Genomic DNA, 18,398 nt, shown 5'->3' with positions numbered 1-18,398 from the left:
TCAAAAGATCACTCAAACAACCTCGTGTGACCTGTTATCTCCGCGCTCTCTAACCCACTGCGACTCCAAAAAGTGACGAGCTGATCTTTCATGGTTCTTTTCTGCCCCAACCGAAGCCGGGTTGTATGCGTCGTCGTTTCAAGAAACATATACGTTAACAAATACACGAATACTTCCAGGGGTTACTATACGGATTGAACACATCGTTAGTATCATGATTGCATGGGATCGTCTTGAAAATGTACGCAGCATGTCATATCCACCACTCAATATAGTGAAAGAGCGCTTAGAAGCGGATTAGCGGCCAAACAATTCTCCAGGAAGTCTTGAGAACCTGAAACCCAGCGACACTAATATCCATGTCTTCTCAATCCATATTGCAAAGCCGATACACCAACCCCTCATCTCTCCGAACTCAAACCATCTATCCTCCAGCCTTGCCAACCTTAGCAGCCATAGCGAACGTCTCCCTGTTCCATCCAAAGTGCTTGTTCATGCGACGACCCATACCCTGAAACATGATCGGATCGACCTTCGATGATGGATGCGGGCGATGGAAGATGATCTTACCAGGGCCAGCGTTCTCCTCGAAGATGACGATCGAGCCACCGGCGTTGTGGGAAGAGAAGCCAGCATCGGTCATACTGAGCACAAACGCGTGCCAAGCGATCTCGGCGGAGCGCTCTTGTAAGGTGTCCGGAAACATGCTGCGGAATATGGAGAGCGCACGTTTTGGCACGGGAATCAGCTTTGATGAACTCGCTACGTCCTCGGGGCGCGGAGGCGCCGGCGTGTCAGCTTTGACTTCGCCGTGCGTCTTGATTTTGTCCTTGACTTTGTGTGCATCAACTTCCATTGTGTTGGGAGCAGATAGCGGCAAAGGTAGAAATGCACTATCGCCAACGCGGTTGGTGCGCTTCTCGATATCCGAAAGCACAGCTTTTCGCTTCGCCTGGAGAAGTTTCTCGTAGTCTTCGCTCTTCCAGAACCCCAGCACTTTCACCGAGGCTCTCGTGTCTTCGACGCTGAACTTACACCGTTCGTGCCATTTCTCAAAAGACGTAGAGAATGTCAGCCAGAAATTTTGCGCGGCAGCATGGTCAGCGTTGAATGCCTCTAACCACTTCCGGGTCTTGCCGCCGGCCGGTGGTTGTGTCCTCTGTAACGTTCTGAGACTGCCTAGTAGCCTGGAAACAGGACCCAGAATGGGATCAGCCAGACGTATACGTCTCCATCCGAGGCGATCTTCCGTAAGCTTACAGTCTTCCGCATCCCTTTTTGCGTAGCTTGGACGATGGAAGCGGAGGGACTCGAAAAGCTTGAGCATCGTGGCGTAGTCTGAGAAGCGTTCGTACATGATCTCATCCATCTTCTTCCGTTCTTTGGCGTCGGAGGACTGGAGATGATCGTCCAGCATGCCGAGCAACATGGGGTAGGGCACCCGCGTAGGCATATCGTAGTCGCCAAGCATGTTGCCCAGACACCACCACAGGCGGTGCGTCTTGTACTCGTCCTCCTTTCTAGGCATATCAGGTGTCTTCTTGAGAGACGACAAAGTGGATCTATGTGCGGGGTCGTATATGTATTCGTACAAATCAGAGAAGGCTGGACGTTCATGCTTGAGTGCCGAAAGCTGCAGTGCTCGCAGGTCAATACCCTGTGCCAGCATGGCTTCCAATGACCCCAGAGCCTTCTCGTAATTGACCGGCAAAGGTGAGCCTGGAGCGATCTGGTCGCGGAATCGGTTATAGATCGACGTGATAATGTCCAACTCGTCAGCTACGCCTTGCCAGAACCAGTAAGTGTCGACGATCGCTTTGACCTCAGCCAACAGTATCTCAGCACCCCAGTCAGTGTTTCTATGGGCATCTATTGATGAGGCCTGACCGATGAGCCGTAGATACCGACGTAGGTATATCGGCTCGGTCTGCAACAGCCATAAGTGATCGTGAATATCGTCAAGCCGGGTGCGTACCTCTGATGTGAGGGCGGCGAAATCGAGGCGTGGTGGTGCAGAAGACGGCTGATGGACGTAGCTGGACCATGCCGCATCAGTCTGAGACGAAGTTCGGCCCGATGATAGCGAGTGCGTGAGCAGATCGGTGCCCTGAGGTATAGTAGCGCTAGAGCTCATGCGCTCGAGAGCCTTAGTCATGATATGCCTTAGTATTCGCAGGAGAGTCGCTTGTGCCTCAAGCAGAAGCTCAGCGCGGGGAAATCCCATGGCGTCGCGCCGATGAGCTAAATCAGCATTCCACCTCTTGAGCTTCCCGTAATCTGGACCGTAGAGTATTACACAACCTCGGTTGAAGTTGACATCTAGAAAGCCGCAGTTCCAGTTCAACGTTAGCTGGTCGTTGTCGAAGACTGCCCAGTCCTCGAATGGCGAGCTAGTACGGGCTTGGAGGAGACCGAGCAGTGTGAATGAATCTTTCGCCAGTGTAGGTACGTTCAAGTAAGGTAATAGGAACGCTTGTCGGTTTCGTTTCCTGTCCGCGCGCTTGGTCTCTAACAGATGTTGTGTGCTCATAAATCCGGCATCTGCTAATTTAAACCTTTTGCATTGATAGTCGACTTGCGCTTCCTTGGATTTGGGAAGTTCCGGAGACACCTGTTCGAGAAATGCCTTTCTACCATTTGGGCGTCGCGTTCGCCACCAGTTCAATAGTGCATCACCATAACACTGCAGACTGTCCTTCATGTACTTTTGATCTTCTTTCATATGTTTGACGTACTTGGAAAGCAGACTTTGCGCATCGTGGTTATCGATCGCCTTCGTGTAGGCATATTCGTCAAAACGCTGCTTTTCGTAGAGGCGATATTGTGATTGGCAGACCATGCATGTGCACGGCGGTGAGTGAGTGGTGACCTTGTAGTGACCGGGTACGCAATGTCCTAACTCTTCCCATTCCGAGTCTGGAAGCATATGCGGGGGAAAGTGCTCGGTAGCCTGCATGGCTTGCAGCACTTGGCTCGCGGGTGTTGCAATGAGCAGACACTTGGTAGCTGAATAGCGGTCAAGGTAGCGACGAAGACAACGAGAAGATTACGACAATGGCAGTAGGCTAAGCGGGCTAGCAGGACGTGGGCCGTGCACGAAGTGAAGGTGAGAAAGACCGGACACGGCGGCAGCCTTGCGCTAACGTGCGATCAAATCGCTCACCTTAGTCTATGCGAAAGATTAGCAGGCCAACGACGTCAAAGACGCGGGTTAGACTTGAACCTTCTCATCCTCGACTGCGATTTCACCAGGCTCATGTACTACACTGAGGTCAGTTGCTCACTCGCCCACGTACCAGTCGGGTCCCATTACTATGTGACGATTACTGACAGATCCTGAAGGTCGACAATGTCACCAACACCGCTCAACGACGCGCATCGTGGTCAGCCAGAAGATCTTACCGACGCCAATAACGCGAGCCCTTTGTTGCGACTGCCTGGCGAATTGCGCAACCGCATATACACACACGCTCTTCAAGCAGACGATGGTTTGGAGTTCGACGAAGGTGTTGATGGTCACACACCGCGCTTTCTCGGTCGTAGGCTTAGCAACCGGGACTCTCAAGGCGACTTCAACCAGCTCAAATGGGCCTGTCGCCAATTATACCAGGAGACGTTAGGACTGGAGATACAAGTCAATCGAGTGCACTTCGTTAGCCGCGGTCAATGTGTCGGACCAGGGAAACTCTTGGTGGATTTCATGCGGAACTGTGCGGCGAGTAAACGAGGATGGTTCCGTGCCATCGCCCTCTCGACAGCCGATCTTGACACCATGTGTCGTCTGGACGAATCGCTTGAACCTAAAAATGTCATGATAGCGCTGGCCGAGTTCTGTCGCCAGCATCCTCATGCCGACATTCGCTACGTCGTTCCGAGCATGGAAAACAGTGAATGGGGCGGAGACACTACAGTACAGGGCTTATTTCTGAGCTTGGTGGTACGCGGAGAGGACCTGCGTTCAGTGGCAACAATTGGAACAAACCCCACACTCAAGGAAATTGAAGAGACAAAGTGGTATAAAGACACCGAGCGCGCCGCGAAACTTCGCGTCACAAATCTGCGATTTTGGCTGGCGCAACCATCGAACCTCGAATACTTCAAGCGGGAGGTTGATGGGGCGGCCTGGCTCGATTCTGAAGCATGTCTTGAGATAGCGACAAAGTGGATCGACAATGGAATCTGAGAGTCTTTGCGGTGTGAGAAAGGCTGAGCGAGTTGGCGCTTCTCGTCTGGGGATGCGTGGATAGACGGTGGTGCGGAGAATGAGATCCCAACAAGCTTGAGACGAGGATCGAGGCTTGGCACACTAGTGCTAGCGCCGGGCATCGGCAGCGGGTCCTCCGATCTTCTGCGGGAGTCCACAACATCACGATCACCAATAAAAGAACCTTTGAAAACACCCTTGTGCCCTTCAACCTCCTGCAAATCTGGATGCAGTCTCTACATCACAGTTACGATCTCAAAGCATGCAAAAGACAGGACGTCAACGGGTCACTGCCAGACCTTATTGACAAGCTTATGCGTTCATATGCTCACGCGACAGTTCCTCCTTTCTCTCACTATTTGCAGCAATGGCTCAGCACCCATGCCCTGAGCATCTACATCATGCGCGTCGGTCTTTTTGACATTCCTGTTGCCACTCGCATGAAGTTTCGCAGTACCAAGCATCACCCAGCATCACCCGATTGCACGCGTCTTCGATTCGCGTTCGCCCTCTCATAGCATGACACCAGTGTCACAATACCCCGGCAGCAGTGCCTTTAGCCTCTATCTCACATTGAAAACGAGGGTGGGAATTCTTTGTGACTCTGCTTAACCTCCTCGGCCGAGCATGTTGAAGTTATCCACACGATCTCGGGTGTACTTCGGTTCCCGAGATCTACTCACGATGTGCTATGTACATGTCAAGTATTAATCGGCAGTTCCACGACCCACCAGCGCCTGCATCGATCTTGGTGTCGCGTGTACAGATATATAGGGTTTGAAAGCTTGTTCATGAGGTGGAGAACATCTACTACTTCCCATACTCACAGTCCACAGCAATGGCAAATCAACCCTTCAAAGTCATCGTGATCGGCGGCGGGCCTACCGGACTGACAGCTGCCCATGCACTACATCTAGCAAACATCGACTTTGTCGTTCTGGAACGAAGGGACGATGTCGTTGTCGATGTTGGCGCCAGTCTCATTCTCGGAGCTCATGCAATGCGGATAATGCAACAGCTCGGCTTACTTGACAAGCTGCTTTCAATCGGACAGCGAGTGCTGAACAACAAATCCTTCACAAAGGATGGCAAGAAGTTCGCAGACGGCACATCTGTCCAGATCGTCAAAGAGAAGTAAGTCCTGCCCAACTAGCAAACACGCTTGAGTGCGCACTGACTTCATCACAGCTTCGGCCTTGAGCCCATCGCATTTCATCGCGCCGAACTCGTACAAGCTCTCCTAGAAGGTCTTTCCGACGAAGCAAGAAAAAAATACTATGTTGGCCAGAAAGTGGTCGATATTACAACGACCGAAAGCGGCGTTGTAGTCGCCTGCGCCAATGGAACGACTTTCGCCGGATCCATGGTTCTTGGAGCCGACGGAGTGCACAGCCGGACGCGCAAGATCATGCACAAACTCTCAGAAGAAGACCGATTCTCAGCCTGCCGCAACCCGGAACCACCCTTTTCCGCCCACTACCGTTGTCTATGGTCCAACATACCACGACCATGCGCAGCTGGTCTGGGAAATAATACCCAGGGCAAAGATCGCTCACTCATGTGGATCACTGGTCGTGAACGCGCCTGGTTGTTGCTGTACGAAAAGCTGCCAGAACCGACCCAGGAGCCGAAGCGATATACAAAGGAGGAGATGGACGAATTCGCCGCTAGCTTCGCAGACTGGCCTGTCAACGATGACTTGAAGGTCAAAGACATCTACGATAGCTCGACCGCCGGCATGTCGAATTTGGACGAAGGAGTACTGGATCATTGGAGTTTGGGACGTATTGTACTCGCCGGCGACGCATGTCACAAGTTCACGCCAAATGCCGGTCTGGGATTCACAAACGGCATTCAAGACGTCGCACTGCTTTGCAACCTACTACACAATGCGACCAAATCAAGTGCAAGCTCCGATGTTAGCTTCGACGCTCTCCAACAAATCTTCCAGGAATACCAGTCTTCGCGGAAAGAGCCAACAGCGTTTGACTTTGGTGTTTCAGCTGCCGCAACTCGCAGCCACGCCTGGGCTACCCCGATCTATTGGTTTGTGGGCAGGTTTATCTATCCGCTCTACGCTTTCCAATGGCTCTTGATGAAGTATATTGTCGCTCCACGCATGAAGCAAAGTAGGGTGCTAGATTACGTCTTTGGCGAAGATCGCATCCAAGGCCGCATTCCATGGGCGTATCCTATTCACACGAAGGGGAAGGAGCTGTAGAGGCAGCCTAGTTGTTGTAGCATTAGTCAATGATAATGTGATTCAGTGTTCTTCCAACTTCGATGGCATTGGGTGATCGGCGGCCTTTGCACATGCTCTTCATGGGGAACCGGATAAATACGCGTCAGAACCCACCGTCTCACATCACGAAAAGCAAACAAGCCAGCAAAATCCCCCGAATTGAGGCGGGAGTCTCACATCGCACACTAACACGTCATACATTCGCGGGTAAATAAGCATTTGTGCGCCGGCCCTTGCGGTTGGCAAGGCTTGAATATTGTATGGCGGGGCGAATGCACAGACATCCATTTCATGTTCATTATTTATCTTCTACTTATGCATACATCTCGGGCTACAACGTTGGACGCGAGCGTAACGAGTGGGCGGTGGTGGTGATGATGTAGGCGACACGCGTGAGTGGTTGTGATGTTGACCCCGAAGGGTGGTGCGTCTCCGAAGTGCATCCCGCTGCACTATCCTGCGAGGGAGGTGTCATTCTTGAGGATCTGAAATAGTCAGAGCCATCTACTATCAATCCATCTAATCTATCACTTACATTGTAGGCGGCGAGGAGGTTCTCGTAGTCCTCACGCCTCACACAGCCGCCATGCTAGTAGGCGCATGCCTCCGCAATCTCCAGGAGGCGCTTTTCGCGCACGTTTCGCTGCCGCTGGAAGTACATGTAGGCGCCCAGCCGAAGCGACACCACCACAAGGATCCCGAAGATCCAGTTGTTGCCCGTTTTGGTGTTTGAGGACTACGTAGTATGAAAAATGAAAGAACGTAGAAGAAAAAAAGGCGAGAAGACTTCAAGAGATTTGAAAACACGTTCGTTGCTACAGGCAAAGTGCGGACATGCCTACGATGCGGTTTTATGAATTTTGCCAGTATACCCCCTCCCCAGATACCTGTCTTACGACTTCTTCGTTCCACGCACTACCCATAAGGGATCCAAATGATCTGGAAGTCGCTGCGAACTCACAAGCACTGTCCCCTGATCATCAGTGACGCGCATGCCATTTTCATCCCTCGCGCAAAGATCCACAATCTGCACATCCTTCCATCCCGCGAAATGGAGATAATCACCCACAAACTCGAGTCGCGAGCGCTCATCTAGCATCATCCACCTCCTGACCACTTTGTTTGGGAAGCACCGGTTGCTGATCACGAGGTGAACGCTACCACCCTCTTTCGTGGCCTCCAGAAGCTTCTTGCAAACCTCTAGCGGGTTGTTGAGATAGTCGATACTGACGACACATGTCGTTGCATCGAACTGAAGGTCCTGACCGTTTTCCCATGCAGTGCGTACGTCGTGTGGCGGCTTGTTCAGGTCCAGCACGCGCCAGCGATCCTGGCCCTGGAACACGCCATTAACCACCATCTCCTCCGCGTTGAGTCCGACACCATAAACCTCGACCTCTCCCTTCTGGATGGCCTCCTTGACCGACAATGGATAAAACGACTTCCAACTCGTGCACATGTCCATAATCTTCCCACTCTTCGGCAGCACAGTATCGTAGTACTGCGTCAACCGGGCTATCGACGGGTCATCGATATGCGTGACTAGTCTGGGTTGTCGGTAAAATACGCCATCGTCATTCTCGTCATATCGCACGAAATCTGAGTCTGTATATGGCCAATTGTCGTACTTTGGCGCATAGGATGTTGCTGGAAACGTCGCGGAAGTCATGTTTGCGACGGTGTAGCCGGCGAAGAAGTTGAAGGGGATGGACCGGTTAAGTGAGGAGTATGCGCGCCATGGGTTGGTGAGATTTGGTCTGAGGCTGCGGAGATAGCGGGGGAGGGACATGGGTTGATGAATTGAGGAGGGCAAAGCGTTGTAGTTTTGCTGGGAAGGCGCGTTCAGTTGGTGTGAGTTGGTTGTAAATGATGACGTCACGACACGCGGACTCACGTGCCGACGCGAAGTGCAATCCTATGACTTTCCATTGCCACCTTGTCAAAGGCTCTAGCATTTGTTCGGTCTTCAGACATTAGCGGACACGACATGTATCTAGTCAGTGGCTGCAGTACATCTGGCTCCTACAACAATACCAGCGCCTCGCTGCAGGTACCGGGTCGGCTATTCCGAGCATCGGAACTGGTGTCCCGAGCTTGCGGGGTATCTCCATCCACTACCATAAAACATTGTGAACGGCCACGATCGGTATCTACATGTTCGAGACATTGTGACAAGATGACGGCTATCCTTACTACTGCTAGACTGGTCTTCAAAGATTCAACTGCCCGTCAAAAAGCCATCGACGCGTTCCACAATATCATCGAGTTCACGACACCACATGAGCCGGAGGTTTTGCAGTATGTCTGCACGTTACCGGTGGATGATAGTCTGGGGACCGAGATATATATGATTGAGGAGTGAGTTCCTGGCTTTGGAGGAAAGCATGTCGCTGATCGTGCTAGATACGCAAATCAAGCAGCAAGTGATGCGCATTTGACAACCAAGCCTGTACAGGATCTTATACAGCTCTTCACCACTGGAGACATCCTTGCTCAGCCACCAGAAGTCCACAACTGTCCGATTATCACCAAGAAAACATCATCACCGGTACCGATCTCATCAAGTCCGGCCATTGTCCTCATGAACATTCCCTCCAAAGCGGACACATCCGCCACCAAAGAAGCCGAAAAGTGGAGCGAGCTGTCGCAGATCGTGATGAAGAGCGTGAAAGGCGTGAACTCAGTTACAGTTGTTGAGGACCGAGAAGCAAAGAGCACACGTGTGGAATGCGTACTGCAGAGTTGGGATTCGTTTGCCGCATACCAAGAGTTCATGGTCGATGGCCGGAGAGATGGGGCGGAATTAGTCAAGATTAGGCCTATTGATGGCTTTGTTGGACGTGATAGTTCGAGCAAGTTGTGAGTGACAAGTCAGAGAATGGCAGCGACTCAAAAGCTTGTCGTAACTATCCACCCTGCTCATGAGTTCGACTCTTCGTCTGCGTAATCCACATGTCAAGCCAAAGATCGTGAACTTGTAATCCTGCCTGACTAGCCCCGCGAGTCAAGTGTCGTTGCCCATATAGATGATACCAATAGTCGCCTAAATCTGCTCTCGTCGTGCCGTGTATGCCGTAACGTCGCGAGAGTATGACGGCAAACCATCCGAACGAGCGATGGTGCTGGAATAAGGTGTTAGTGTGTGACATTCGATAATCGCTGGACTAGAAAACCGGTCGTAGAAATCTGATGTAATCCTGTTCAAGGAAGGCGTCTTTGGTGTTGGAATTCAAAAGCCATAACTAGAGCATTCTAGGACTTCGTTGTCGCTCCAATACGACGCATAATCATTGCCGTATTGGTAGAGGACGATGGCGGTGCGAGCCATATCTCAACGCTCTGAGATGCTCCGTTGTGTTCGACCCAGCAATTCAATCGACGAGGACAGGTGTGACCACGATACATGCGGTACCTCGGGGAGCGTACGACCTCCGGCCAACTGATGTTATGGTTGATAGTTTGGCACACATAACGCGCCATTCTGGATATAATCCATCCTCTATGTGGGTTCATCTAGTGTACGCTTAGCCCCACAGGTATCTTTGTTGATGCTGGCAGGTTCAAGTTTGTGCTTGGAGTTTAGCGCAAAACCTTGCGCGACCATGGTTGCAACCTTGGCCTTGTGATTTCTCTGCTGCTCGATATTCCAACGGCATCGTGCAGTCCTCGAACAGGCCTAGGGAAAGAAAAAAGAGTAGTAAGTGGATTGGGAATTCGAACATACCTTGTTCCAACGAAGATCGTTCACTATAAGCGTATCTTTTGGTCCACTGTCATAAGCTTCGGTGGTAGCATCCAGCTCCAGCGCAGCCGGATCGCGCGCGTCTTCTGCTTCTTCCTGGCTTCTCATGATCCACGATTCAAGAAGCTTCTTCCGCAGCCATAGCCTTTTCAGGTTCGTTTCCAGTTCTTGAGAATCACACCATTTGTGAAGTTCGGCGCAGTGTCGGGCTGGTTTGAGTCCATGCCACATGTTCGAAGCCAGTAGTGTGTCATAGACGATGGAGCGGTCGCAGCCAGCTTCGATAACAGCAAATCGCACTGTTTCCAGGTCGGCAGGTCGGCCTAGGCGTCGATTGTGGTTGAACAGCTCTACTGCCTCAAGATTCCGTTCCAGTATAGCTTTCTTTCTTGCAGTAATAGCCGTATGTGCAGTATCAGAGTCCATCCAATCAATACTCATCGCAGTGATCCAGAGTAAGAATCGCAGGAACTCGACTTTGTCCTGGGTCCAAGAGCCCGTCAATAGCTTCTTCGGTAGGCGTCCCTTCACGAAAGCGAGTCGAGGCAAGTGACTTCTAGAGAAGACCATCTGTGAAGCATCTTCAAAGTTTGGCGGCCACTGCGCATCGAAGCAGCCTTCATCTGTCGTCAGGCCACAGAGGCATCCTGCAGGTTCAAATCGTCGCACAGTCCAGGACTTGAAGAAATCCCAGGTCATCCATCTACTGGCGAAGATGAAAGTCTGAGCCGCTGTCTGCTCGGCGCGCTTGCCTCGTACCTCAGTGAGGTAGTAGTCGCATGTTGAGTGATAGACGTATTCGGATGAGAGTCGCGCTGCGATGTAAGTTGACGCTTGAATGAGCGCGATGTTATGGTCGGCGGCAATGAAGATGGGTTGGAGAAGCTCGACGGGTAGACGTTCGATTGGAGCGAGACCCATCTTGTAATTGGGTTGCAAGATGAATGCAGTGGTAGTGAGAATGAAGCAGCCGCTGATTCGCAAGAAGCCAAACACGATCCAGCTGGAATTGGAAACGTGTTCCTGAAGGATGACCACGACGCATCTTGGACAACTCGGTGTTGCATTGGGCCGACTAGGCATCAATCCCCGCATTTGCCCATTGAGGTATGCCGCTGATTACCCCACGCGGTACTAGCGCGGCCTCGGGTTCACGGGTGTCATCCGAGGTTCACTCTTCTATTGCACTTTCCCCATCTCCAATACAGAGCTACAAAACAAATACACCGCCAACACTGTTTCCTGGGATAAGACGTCTCAAGTTTGCGACTACAAGCTCGACCGCATTAGGCGCAAACAACGCGAGGTCGAACTGCAATAATTGAACATTGACCGCGATTGCGCGTTTGTTAATTTGATGCTGGATGGACATCGACCCAGTCTGAACTCATCTGCTCAGGACTCTCAGCCTGTCATGTATAGTAATGCGCATCTAGAGGTGGTTCGCGGCCGGGCGATGTTTATCTAATATGATGGTCTAGAAGCCGGTAATTTCCCAGATTCTATATTCTCCGAGGAGCAGTCGTGTCTGAATTCAAAGAGCTCGAGAGACGCGTCTTTGACCTTGGCAGACACGATGAGCAATGTCTGTCGACAGCGAATAAGATTAGCTCCTCTGAAACCTAGCGACATTAGGGCGGGGTATTTTTCGGCACTATAGCGGGCGCAGTCATGCATCAGCTTCAACCCGTAAGCTTCAACACGTCGCTGTCAACTCGCGGAGCTTCGGTATCTCCGTCCGTACCTCGCGCATTCTCGCTACGGCAGTACCGTCTACATAAGGTAGAGCTTGAATTAGCTGGGAATATACGAACTCTCCACCATGGCTGATCTCGACCCGAGTATTTTGTTCAATGTGAAGGGCCTAGTGGCCGTGGTCACGGGCGGTGGAACAGGTGGGGATAAATTCTTTCCTAATATGCAAGTTTGTTGATTTATGGATAGGCATCGGATTGATGATAGCACAAGCACTCGAGGCGAATGGTGCGATCGTGTACATCCTGGGGCGCCGAGAGGAGGTGTTGAAGCAGGCAGCCAGTACAGCGGTATGCTCGTTAAACGACGTGCTTGACTATGCTGACATGTGATTTTAGAAGCATGGAAACATACACTACTTCAAGACCGATGTGACATCGAAGTCCGATCTCTCCGCAGCAGTCGACCACATCGCTGCTAAATCCGGCTACGTCAACCTCGTTGTCGCCAACTCCGGCATTCAAGGTCCAACACTAAAAGGTTTGGAAAAGGGCGCATCGATAACCGAATTCCGCGATCACCTATGGAACTGGGATATGGACGACTTCACGCAAACCTTTTCTGTCAATACTACATCTGCTTTCTTTACGATGGTTGCATTCCTTGAGCTGCTTGACAAAGGGAACAAAGCCGGCAACATCGAGCAGAAGAGTCAGGTTATATGCATCAGTAGTGCGGGTGCTTTCAACCGCGTACCGATGGCGGGCTATGCGTATGCTGGCTCCAAGTCGGCAGCAGTACATATCATGAAGGCATTGGCGACGACATTGGTGCCGTACGATATTCGCTCCAATGTACTTGCGCCTGGTTGTAAGCCGAAGCATTCCCTTCCTCATGCCTTTTGCTGACTAGCGTCCGACAGTATACCCCAGTGAAATGACCGCGAGCATGCTCAACCAGAAAACGTGGCCAAGAGACTTTATACCCGATCAAAGAGCTGGTAATATCAAGGATATGGCGGGTGCAATACTATTCCTCACGAGTAGAGCCGGAGGATACGTGAATGGCAATGTCCTGCTTACTGATGGTGGGCGTTTGAGCATCCTGCCTGCGACTTACTGAAATGGCAAGAGGAGGGTTCGTTTCCACTTTCTAGATCAGAAGCCTGGTTAGTTCCATTGTATATAGATCATCAAGAACGTTTGTCATTGTAGGCTACAACTGATTCAATGCTCTTCAAAGTACTCAAGACACGGAACCTAGTCTTCTATACGTTCTAAATGTGCACGCCAAACTGGGTCACTCTCTTTTTTCAGACAGCCGAGCCTCCTAGTGATGCATATGTCCAATTCTGTGTGTCCCCTACTGGTATACGAACGTCTGGGACCCACATCCACTGTGGTATTGCAAGCTTCACATTGCACTGGCATGCGCAATCGGCCTCGCGTTAGTCGCTCTATGAAAGCAGGATCCGAGCTAGTCATGTGTGGACAAATCGGAAGATCGATCCTGGTGCATGCGTCGCGTATCTCGGAGACAAGTACATTGCGGTGATCGGGAATATTAACGAGTCGTTTTTCGACTGTCAAGATCACCTCGGGACTCGGAAAGATCCACCAAAGTTTCGCACAGCATTGCACGCAGCGGAAATACACCTCGTAACATTCAGGAGTTTGAAGATGCAGCTTGTCCTCTGCGTTGATCAGATCCCGTAACTCTCGAAATCGGAAAGAACCATGCTGACAAGCTTGGAAAGGTCCGTCGATTGTCGCGTAGCATACACGTTGCCATGGGGGTTCTGAGATTGTTGTTTCGGGGAAGGCGGAACGATCATGAACACATGCGCAGCTGGCGCACCAGACGTTGGATAGTATAGAGTGAAGGGTTGCCCTGGTGCGTTTTCGATAGTAATCGTCTCTGAGAAGCCTTTTTCGAAGAGACATCATGTCTTGGCTCGCCGTTTTTGGAGAAGGCGACGAGGCGACAGATTGGCCAAGGATTTGGTAGGACTTTGTGCAGGAGAATGCGAAACAGGTAGTGTCGACATCGTCTAGGTATCTGGATATTTCTTTTACAATTTCGTAGGGAAGGTCGTATATGTTGCGTGCTTTGCCCCTGCCGTGACCGCTAAACCACGCGGCGGCTGATCCCAACAGATGGGGTAAGTGTGTTTTGACGTCGGTTGCGCCCCGCGCTCGGAAGGAACGCCAGCGCTCGTAGGTACTTCGCGTTGATACCACTGAGCGAGAGCCTTTTGTATGATGCATGGTTGTAAACGAGGTGTGGAGCAGCTGAGACTTTACGATCCAGCAACAATGTACAACTCGCGACTTCCGGAACTCATGCGATCATTATACGGTCCATTCCCCTCTGCGAAGCTGCAGCCTAAGAAAATTCACGGTATTCTGCTTTACCAGACGCGGAAAGCACATACGTTGAGTACGTTTGGTGTATGTTGTACCAGGTTGAGTCAGTCGTGGTCAGTTGATCTCATGGCAAGCTCGAACAGGTGGTTGGCCTATGACTGTTGTGGAAGGCGCATGTAAGCTGCCAAGCCAGCCTCACTTCAACCTGAACATCAACATTTCATCGCGCCGGCTCTACTACGAAACCTGCAGCTATCCTGGAGTAAGTGTACCTTGCCAAGCCGGCTTTCGAGCTCGCGATGCTCTTGTTCAACAACGTGACTGCCTTGCTGGCGCGGATACTCGGCACAAATGATTGGGTGAATGGGGTTGGCGAGGTCGTACCACCGCAACGTGAGTTCTTCTACGTTGGTGGGGAGTATCAGAACCTGTCAGTAAGTCACGCGAAGTTCACGACCGAGTTCTTCTCTCCCAAGTATGTGTGCTACACTCTGAAGGAATACGCTGCATTTTACTCTGACTTACTGCAAGACAAAATGTCGCGTATAACTTCAGGGTGCAGTTTTCTTGGAGGACAAGCTAGCTTTGCCTTTCTAAACTCTCAATAAATGCTGACCGTATAGATAGGAAACACGACCGCGCAATACATGGTCAGCCAGATCTATGTCGAGAAGCTCACCCCGGCAAAGCCAACCCAAGCCTTTCCCCTGGTGTTTATGCACGGGACTGGCCAGACTGCAACAACGTTTCTCGACACACCAGATGGTCGGCAAGGTTGGGCTTCGTTCTTCTTATCGCACGGCTATACTGTCTACTTGAGCGATCAGCCATCGCGCGGTCGTTCTCCATGGCTGCCGACTATAGGTACGATGAAGAGCTCCAGCACGGCCCTGATCGAGCAACTGTTCACTTCAACGTCATCGCATAACCTCTGGCCGCAGTCAGGGTTGCACACCCAATGGCCCGGGACCGGCGAGGCAGGCGATCCGATCTTTGACGCCTTCTATGCATCCCAAATTCAATATCAGGCTGACAACCTAATATCTGAAGCCGAGAACGCCAAAGCATACACGGCTCTTCTCGATAAGATCGGCGGTCAGGCGCACATTATCGCGCACAGTCAAGCCGGTGCGTATGGATGGCGGGTCGGAGACCTTCGCCCTCATCTAGTTAAAAGCATTGTAGCGCTCGAACCCGCGGGCCCACCTTTCATCGGAAGGATCTTCGGATCGGGTCCTGCGCGACCTTTCGGCATCACAGAGCTTGAAGTCACTTACGAGCCGTTGGCAGGGCCAAATGCGACGTACATCCAAACTGTTGTTATCCCTGCAAAAGATGTCAATTCGAGTGAATGTATCATGCAAGATGAGCCAGCGAAGCAGCTGGTAAATTTGGCGCAGATACCGGTGCTGACGGTGACATCGGAAGCGAGTTACCATGCGGTGTACGATCATTGCACTGTGGAGTACATGCGACAGGCGGGTGTGGAGGTAGATCATCTGGAGCTGGGCAAAGACGATGTCCATGGCAATGGACACATGTTCTTCATGGAGAGGAACAGTTTAGATATCGCTGAGAGGGTTTTGGCGTGGTTGCAAAGGCATTGAACTGCCCGAATTATGAAGGAGAGTGGAGGTATTCAGTAAGCTCTACATTAAGATATGCGAACCTAGAACACATTAAATACCTCCAGGGTAGGTTTTGGTGTTTGGAATATGTTTCGCGTGAGGGAAGCCTTGAGAGGAAAAGGGTGCGGTGGCACGGGTGGCTAGGAGATGATCGGCCAGATGACAGCTAGCGCGTCCCAGAACAGACTCGCAGCCCCTTCCGCCCATCCAGATGCCGCACCTTCTCATCTCCTCAACATACATATCACACGACGACCCCAGTCGTACAACACGTTTCCCTCCTTTCTGTCCGCGTTCAATCTCTCCCATATTTCGCCTCATCATACCAGCACGGTAACGAAAATTGCTCTCAAATGGAACTCGAACAATGGTCCGCCTAAACTCATCGTAGCCTGACCACTCACAGCCGCCGTAAAATAAGCGCTACCGGAACGGGGACATAATTGCGAATGATACGCATTCTGGCTATGAGGACAGTCGCTTGAAATCTTGCTTACACACAAATCTCATCGAGCATGAGGCATGGTAGGTCAAACGCTAACCTTTGCCAGTCACTTTCCCAACTATAAAGCCTGCTATGGACTCACTAATCTTGAGCTCATCATCGACCCTGTCAACATCTGTTTGCAACTGAACATCACCATCAGTAATCCCCTAAAAATACTCCGCCGGTGGTGGCGCATGTAGCCAAGGCAGCCTTTGCAAAACCATGGAGAAGTGCAGCTACGCGTTCCTGCACCGCAGCACTCTTTTATTCCACGGCCAATGAGCATGACATCAACGCTTTCAAATTTCTCGGACGATGAAGACCCGCCGCCCTATGTGCAAATCCAGCCCATCCCTTCCAAAGCGCTGTTCCACTTATGCGAGTACACGGCCGGCACTACGACCCAGCCGCGTAGTCTGTATAGCAGATATGGACCTTGGCTATGTCGATGTAGCCGCCACAGTCACGCAAGGCAGGGTATATCGCCGCCCTACATGGAGGTAAATTAGGGCTCGAGCCGCGTAATCGCCACATCGCATTTCCATCTCTTATATCTGACTGCGGCGACTTCGTTATCTCTGCGAGACGTTCAGGAAGCACTCGCTGCCTGTGATAGACCTATCTGCATTCATCTTGAGATCAACGACACCTGTGTCTTCTTATCACTGACGAGGCACTTATATGGTACAACAGAATGCGTTCGACGAGATCATAGTAGGGATAGTGGACGTGAAAGGCGAGGCAACGAGAGTAATCTACAAACCAAGAGTATAGAGCTGTTGAGGAAGGCGCAAGGGCACTGTGCTGAACTACATTGCGACACTCACTTAGGGGCGGAGTGGACGTCTGACGGCAAATCGATCGGGCTGTGGGTAATCCGAGGCGTGGGAGATATATGACCATGGAGCGCTGAAGAGCTTGGCCCTTGAGCTGGACTCCTACCTTAAAATCACCCTGGCAGCTACAACGCGCAGGCTGAAGTCACTGAAAGCTATCTTGGCCTACGTAGCCGCCACGCGCATCGCCAGGAGGGACGGCAGTGTTCGGGCCATGGACACACAACTCGCAAGGATGTCTCCATTCCAGTCAATATACCGCTATAATTCGAGGCCGATGCGATTGATCTTCCACGCTCCGTGATGGAGGTCCGAACGAGTTTACTTTGAAATTTCTTCCAGGAGCAGACATGTTGAGAGAACTGCAACGCAGGTTACCAAATCTAACTCTGGCGTATACGTCGACACTACCAGCACGCTCTCTTCGAGTGTGAACTCTTCGAATGTGGTATATTAGGCCTCGAATCCACGTTCTTTTGCTTCTCCGCAACAGCTACCACTACCGCAACCACCGCAAGCAACTACTACCAAAACCACACTACCAGTTTCGGCAGCCTACCAAAACTCTTGACAGCTTCCCCCAAATTAACTCCCACTTCCGCTTACCACCGTACTCATAACACCTTTACGTCAACCACAAAACATCGCCATGTGCATATACGAGAGAGTGGAATACATGGGCTGTGGCTGCTTCAAGAACGAGTTGGTCAGCCACTGCTCACCAAAGAGCAGAGGGTTTGCATGCTCAGATAGCGTATTCCTTAAGAAGGGGAGGAAGAGCACACTGAAGTGTAATAACCCGTGCAGATGATTCAGAGAGAGGCGACGACGAGAGGGGGAAAGCGGGATGGATAGGGAATTCGCGTGGTTTATGAGATAGTAAATGAATCATTGATGCATGATATGCTCCGGTTGTCCCTTGCTGTGATGATTGTATGAGTGTAGGATATGATGGAGTTCTGATAGCCCGACATTTGGATATACGATTGGGAGTGACACAGAGTATCCGCTTTCAATGAGAAGGTCTTGCCGAATACGTAGATCTAGTCGAGGAATATACTCGAAGCTATACGTCCACGTATGCCTCCAGGAATAGGTGTGAAAGTCTGGAATATAGTGTTGCTGCGGTTGCCACTTAGTTGAGGTGAGCGTTATCATCGTGCGTTCTCATCATGCGTAGTCACGAAGAGTCACACGA

At 51.3% G+C, this 18,398-nt stretch overlaps 9 protein-coding genes across 9 annotated transcripts; 5 read left to right on the top strand and 4 right to left on the bottom strand.

Moving 5' to 3' along the window:
- Window positions 1-238: 238 nt before the first annotated feature.
- On the bottom strand, window positions 239-3,153 carry BKA58DRAFT_448190 (uncharacterized protein). Its single transcript, XM_046174269.1, has one exon. It carries the CDS (start codon window positions 2,954-2,956, stop codon window positions 425-427), a length of 2,532 nt encoding a protein of 843 aa, XP_046032293.1. The 5' UTR covers window positions 2,957-3,153; the 3' UTR covers window positions 239-424.
- Window positions 3,154-4,307, top strand: BKA58DRAFT_36166 (uncharacterized protein). Its single transcript, XM_046168790.1, has one exon. It carries the CDS (start codon window positions 3,350-3,352, stop codon window positions 4,181-4,183), a length of 834 nt encoding a protein of 277 aa, XP_046032292.1. The 5' UTR covers window positions 3,154-3,349; the 3' UTR covers window positions 4,184-4,307.
- Window positions 4,308-5,042: 735 nt separating this feature from the next.
- Window positions 5,043-6,425, top strand: BKA58DRAFT_435148 (FAD binding domain-containing protein; the record flags this gene model as incomplete). Its single annotated transcript, XM_046173314.1, has 2 exons — window positions 5,043-5,338; window positions 5,393-6,425. 2 exons carry the CDS (start codon window positions 5,043-5,045, stop codon window positions 6,423-6,425), a joined length of 1,329 nt encoding a protein of 442 aa, XP_046032291.1.
- Window positions 6,426-7,257: 832 nt separating this feature from the next.
- BKA58DRAFT_375038 (uncharacterized protein) lies at window positions 7,258-8,261 on the bottom strand. Its single transcript, XM_046169389.1, has one exon. It carries the CDS (start codon window positions 8,233-8,235, stop codon window positions 7,339-7,341), a length of 897 nt encoding a protein of 298 aa, XP_046032290.1. The 5' UTR covers window positions 8,236-8,261; the 3' UTR covers window positions 7,258-7,338.
- A 361-nt stretch (window positions 8,262-8,622) lies between these two features.
- Window positions 8,623-9,309, top strand: BKA58DRAFT_408336 (uncharacterized protein; the record flags this gene model as incomplete). The annotated part of the gene is made up of 2 exons (XM_046172080.1): window positions 8,623-8,804; window positions 8,850-9,309. The coding sequence occupies 2 exons, from the start codon at window positions 8,623-8,625 to the stop codon at window positions 9,307-9,309; spliced, it is 642 nt and encodes a 213-aa protein (XP_046032289.1).
- Window positions 9,310-10,040: 731 nt separating this feature from the next.
- Window positions 10,041-11,227, bottom strand: BKA58DRAFT_36148 (uncharacterized protein). The gene has a single exon (XM_046168782.1). It carries the CDS (start codon window positions 11,107-11,109, stop codon window positions 10,123-10,125), a length of 987 nt encoding a protein of 328 aa, XP_046032288.1. The 5' UTR covers window positions 11,110-11,227; the 3' UTR covers window positions 10,041-10,122.
- Window positions 11,228-12,061: 834 nt separating this feature from the next.
- BKA58DRAFT_375032 (uncharacterized protein) lies at window positions 12,062-13,143 on the top strand. The gene is made up of 3 exons (XM_046169388.1): window positions 12,062-12,233; window positions 12,282-12,753; window positions 12,806-13,143. The coding sequence occupies exons 1-3, from the start codon at window positions 12,144-12,146 to the stop codon at window positions 13,003-13,005; spliced, it is 762 nt and encodes a 253-aa protein (XP_046032287.1). The 5' UTR covers window positions 12,062-12,143; the 3' UTR covers window positions 13,006-13,143.
- Window positions 12,961-14,359, bottom strand: BKA58DRAFT_36140 (uncharacterized protein). Its single transcript, XM_046168780.1, has one exon. The coding sequence runs from the start codon at window positions 14,148-14,150 to the stop codon at window positions 13,143-13,145; it is 1,008 nt and encodes a 335-aa protein (XP_046032286.1). The 5' UTR covers window positions 14,151-14,359; the 3' UTR covers window positions 12,961-13,142.
- Window positions 14,360-14,466: 107 nt separating this feature from the next.
- BKA58DRAFT_375027 (Alpha/Beta hydrolase protein) lies at window positions 14,467-16,216 on the top strand. The gene is made up of 2 exons (XM_046169387.1): window positions 14,467-14,683; window positions 14,873-16,216. The coding sequence occupies exons 1-2, from the start codon at window positions 14,549-14,551 to the stop codon at window positions 15,854-15,856; spliced, it is 1,119 nt and encodes a 372-aa protein (XP_046032285.1). The 5' UTR covers window positions 14,467-14,548; the 3' UTR covers window positions 15,857-16,216.
- Window positions 16,217-18,398: the final 2,182 nt, after the last annotated feature.

Source organism: Alternaria rosae (assembly GCF_020736505.1).
Source record: "Alternaria rosae strain MPI-PUGE-AT-0040 chromosome Unknown BKA58scaffold_1, whole genome shotgun sequence".
NCBI classification, from domain to species: domain Eukaryota; kingdom Fungi; phylum Ascomycota; class Dothideomycetes; order Pleosporales; family Pleosporaceae; genus Alternaria; species Alternaria rosae.
Note: the sequence above shows the minus strand (reverse complement) of the source record. Positions and strands in the feature narration are given on the sequence as shown.

Bases quoted from the DNA above. Each gene is read 5' to 3' on its own strand.
- BKA58DRAFT_448190 (XM_046174269.1), bottom strand. From the start codon at position 2,956: ATGCAGGCTACCGAGCACTTTCCCCCGCATATGCTTCCAGACTCGGAA.
- BKA58DRAFT_36166 (XM_046168790.1), top strand. From the start codon at position 3,350: ATGTCACCAACACCGCTCAACGACGCGCATCGTGGTCAGCCAGAAGAT.
- BKA58DRAFT_375038 (XM_046169389.1), bottom strand. From the start codon at position 8,235: ATGTCCCTCCCCCGCTATCTCCGCAGCCTCAGACCAAATCTCACCAAC.
- BKA58DRAFT_36148 (XM_046168782.1), bottom strand. From the start codon at position 11,109: ATGGGTCTCGCTCCAATCGAACGTCTACCCGTCGAGCTTCTCCAACCC.
- BKA58DRAFT_375032 (XM_046169388.1), top strand. From the start codon at position 12,144: ATGATAGCACAAGCACTCGAGGCGAATGGTGCGATCGTGTACATCCTG. The intron at 12,234-12,281 runs GTATGCTCGTTA...ATGTGATTTTAG, and splicing joins AGCAGGCAGCCAGTACAGCG to AAGCATGGAAACATACACTA. The intron at 12,754-12,805 runs GTAAGCCGAAGC...AGCGTCCGACAG, and splicing joins CAATGTACTTGCGCCTGGTT to TATACCCCAGTGAAATGACC.
- BKA58DRAFT_36140 (XM_046168780.1), bottom strand. From the start codon at position 14,150: ATGCATCATACAAAAGGCTCTCGCTCAGTGGTATCAACGCGAAGTACC.
- BKA58DRAFT_375027 (XM_046169387.1), top strand. From the start codon at position 14,549: ATGCTCTTGTTCAACAACGTGACTGCCTTGCTGGCGCGGATACTCGGC. The intron at 14,684-14,872 runs GTAAGTCACGCG...CTGACCGTATAG, and splicing joins GGGAGTATCAGAACCTGTCA to ATAGGAAACACGACCGCGCA.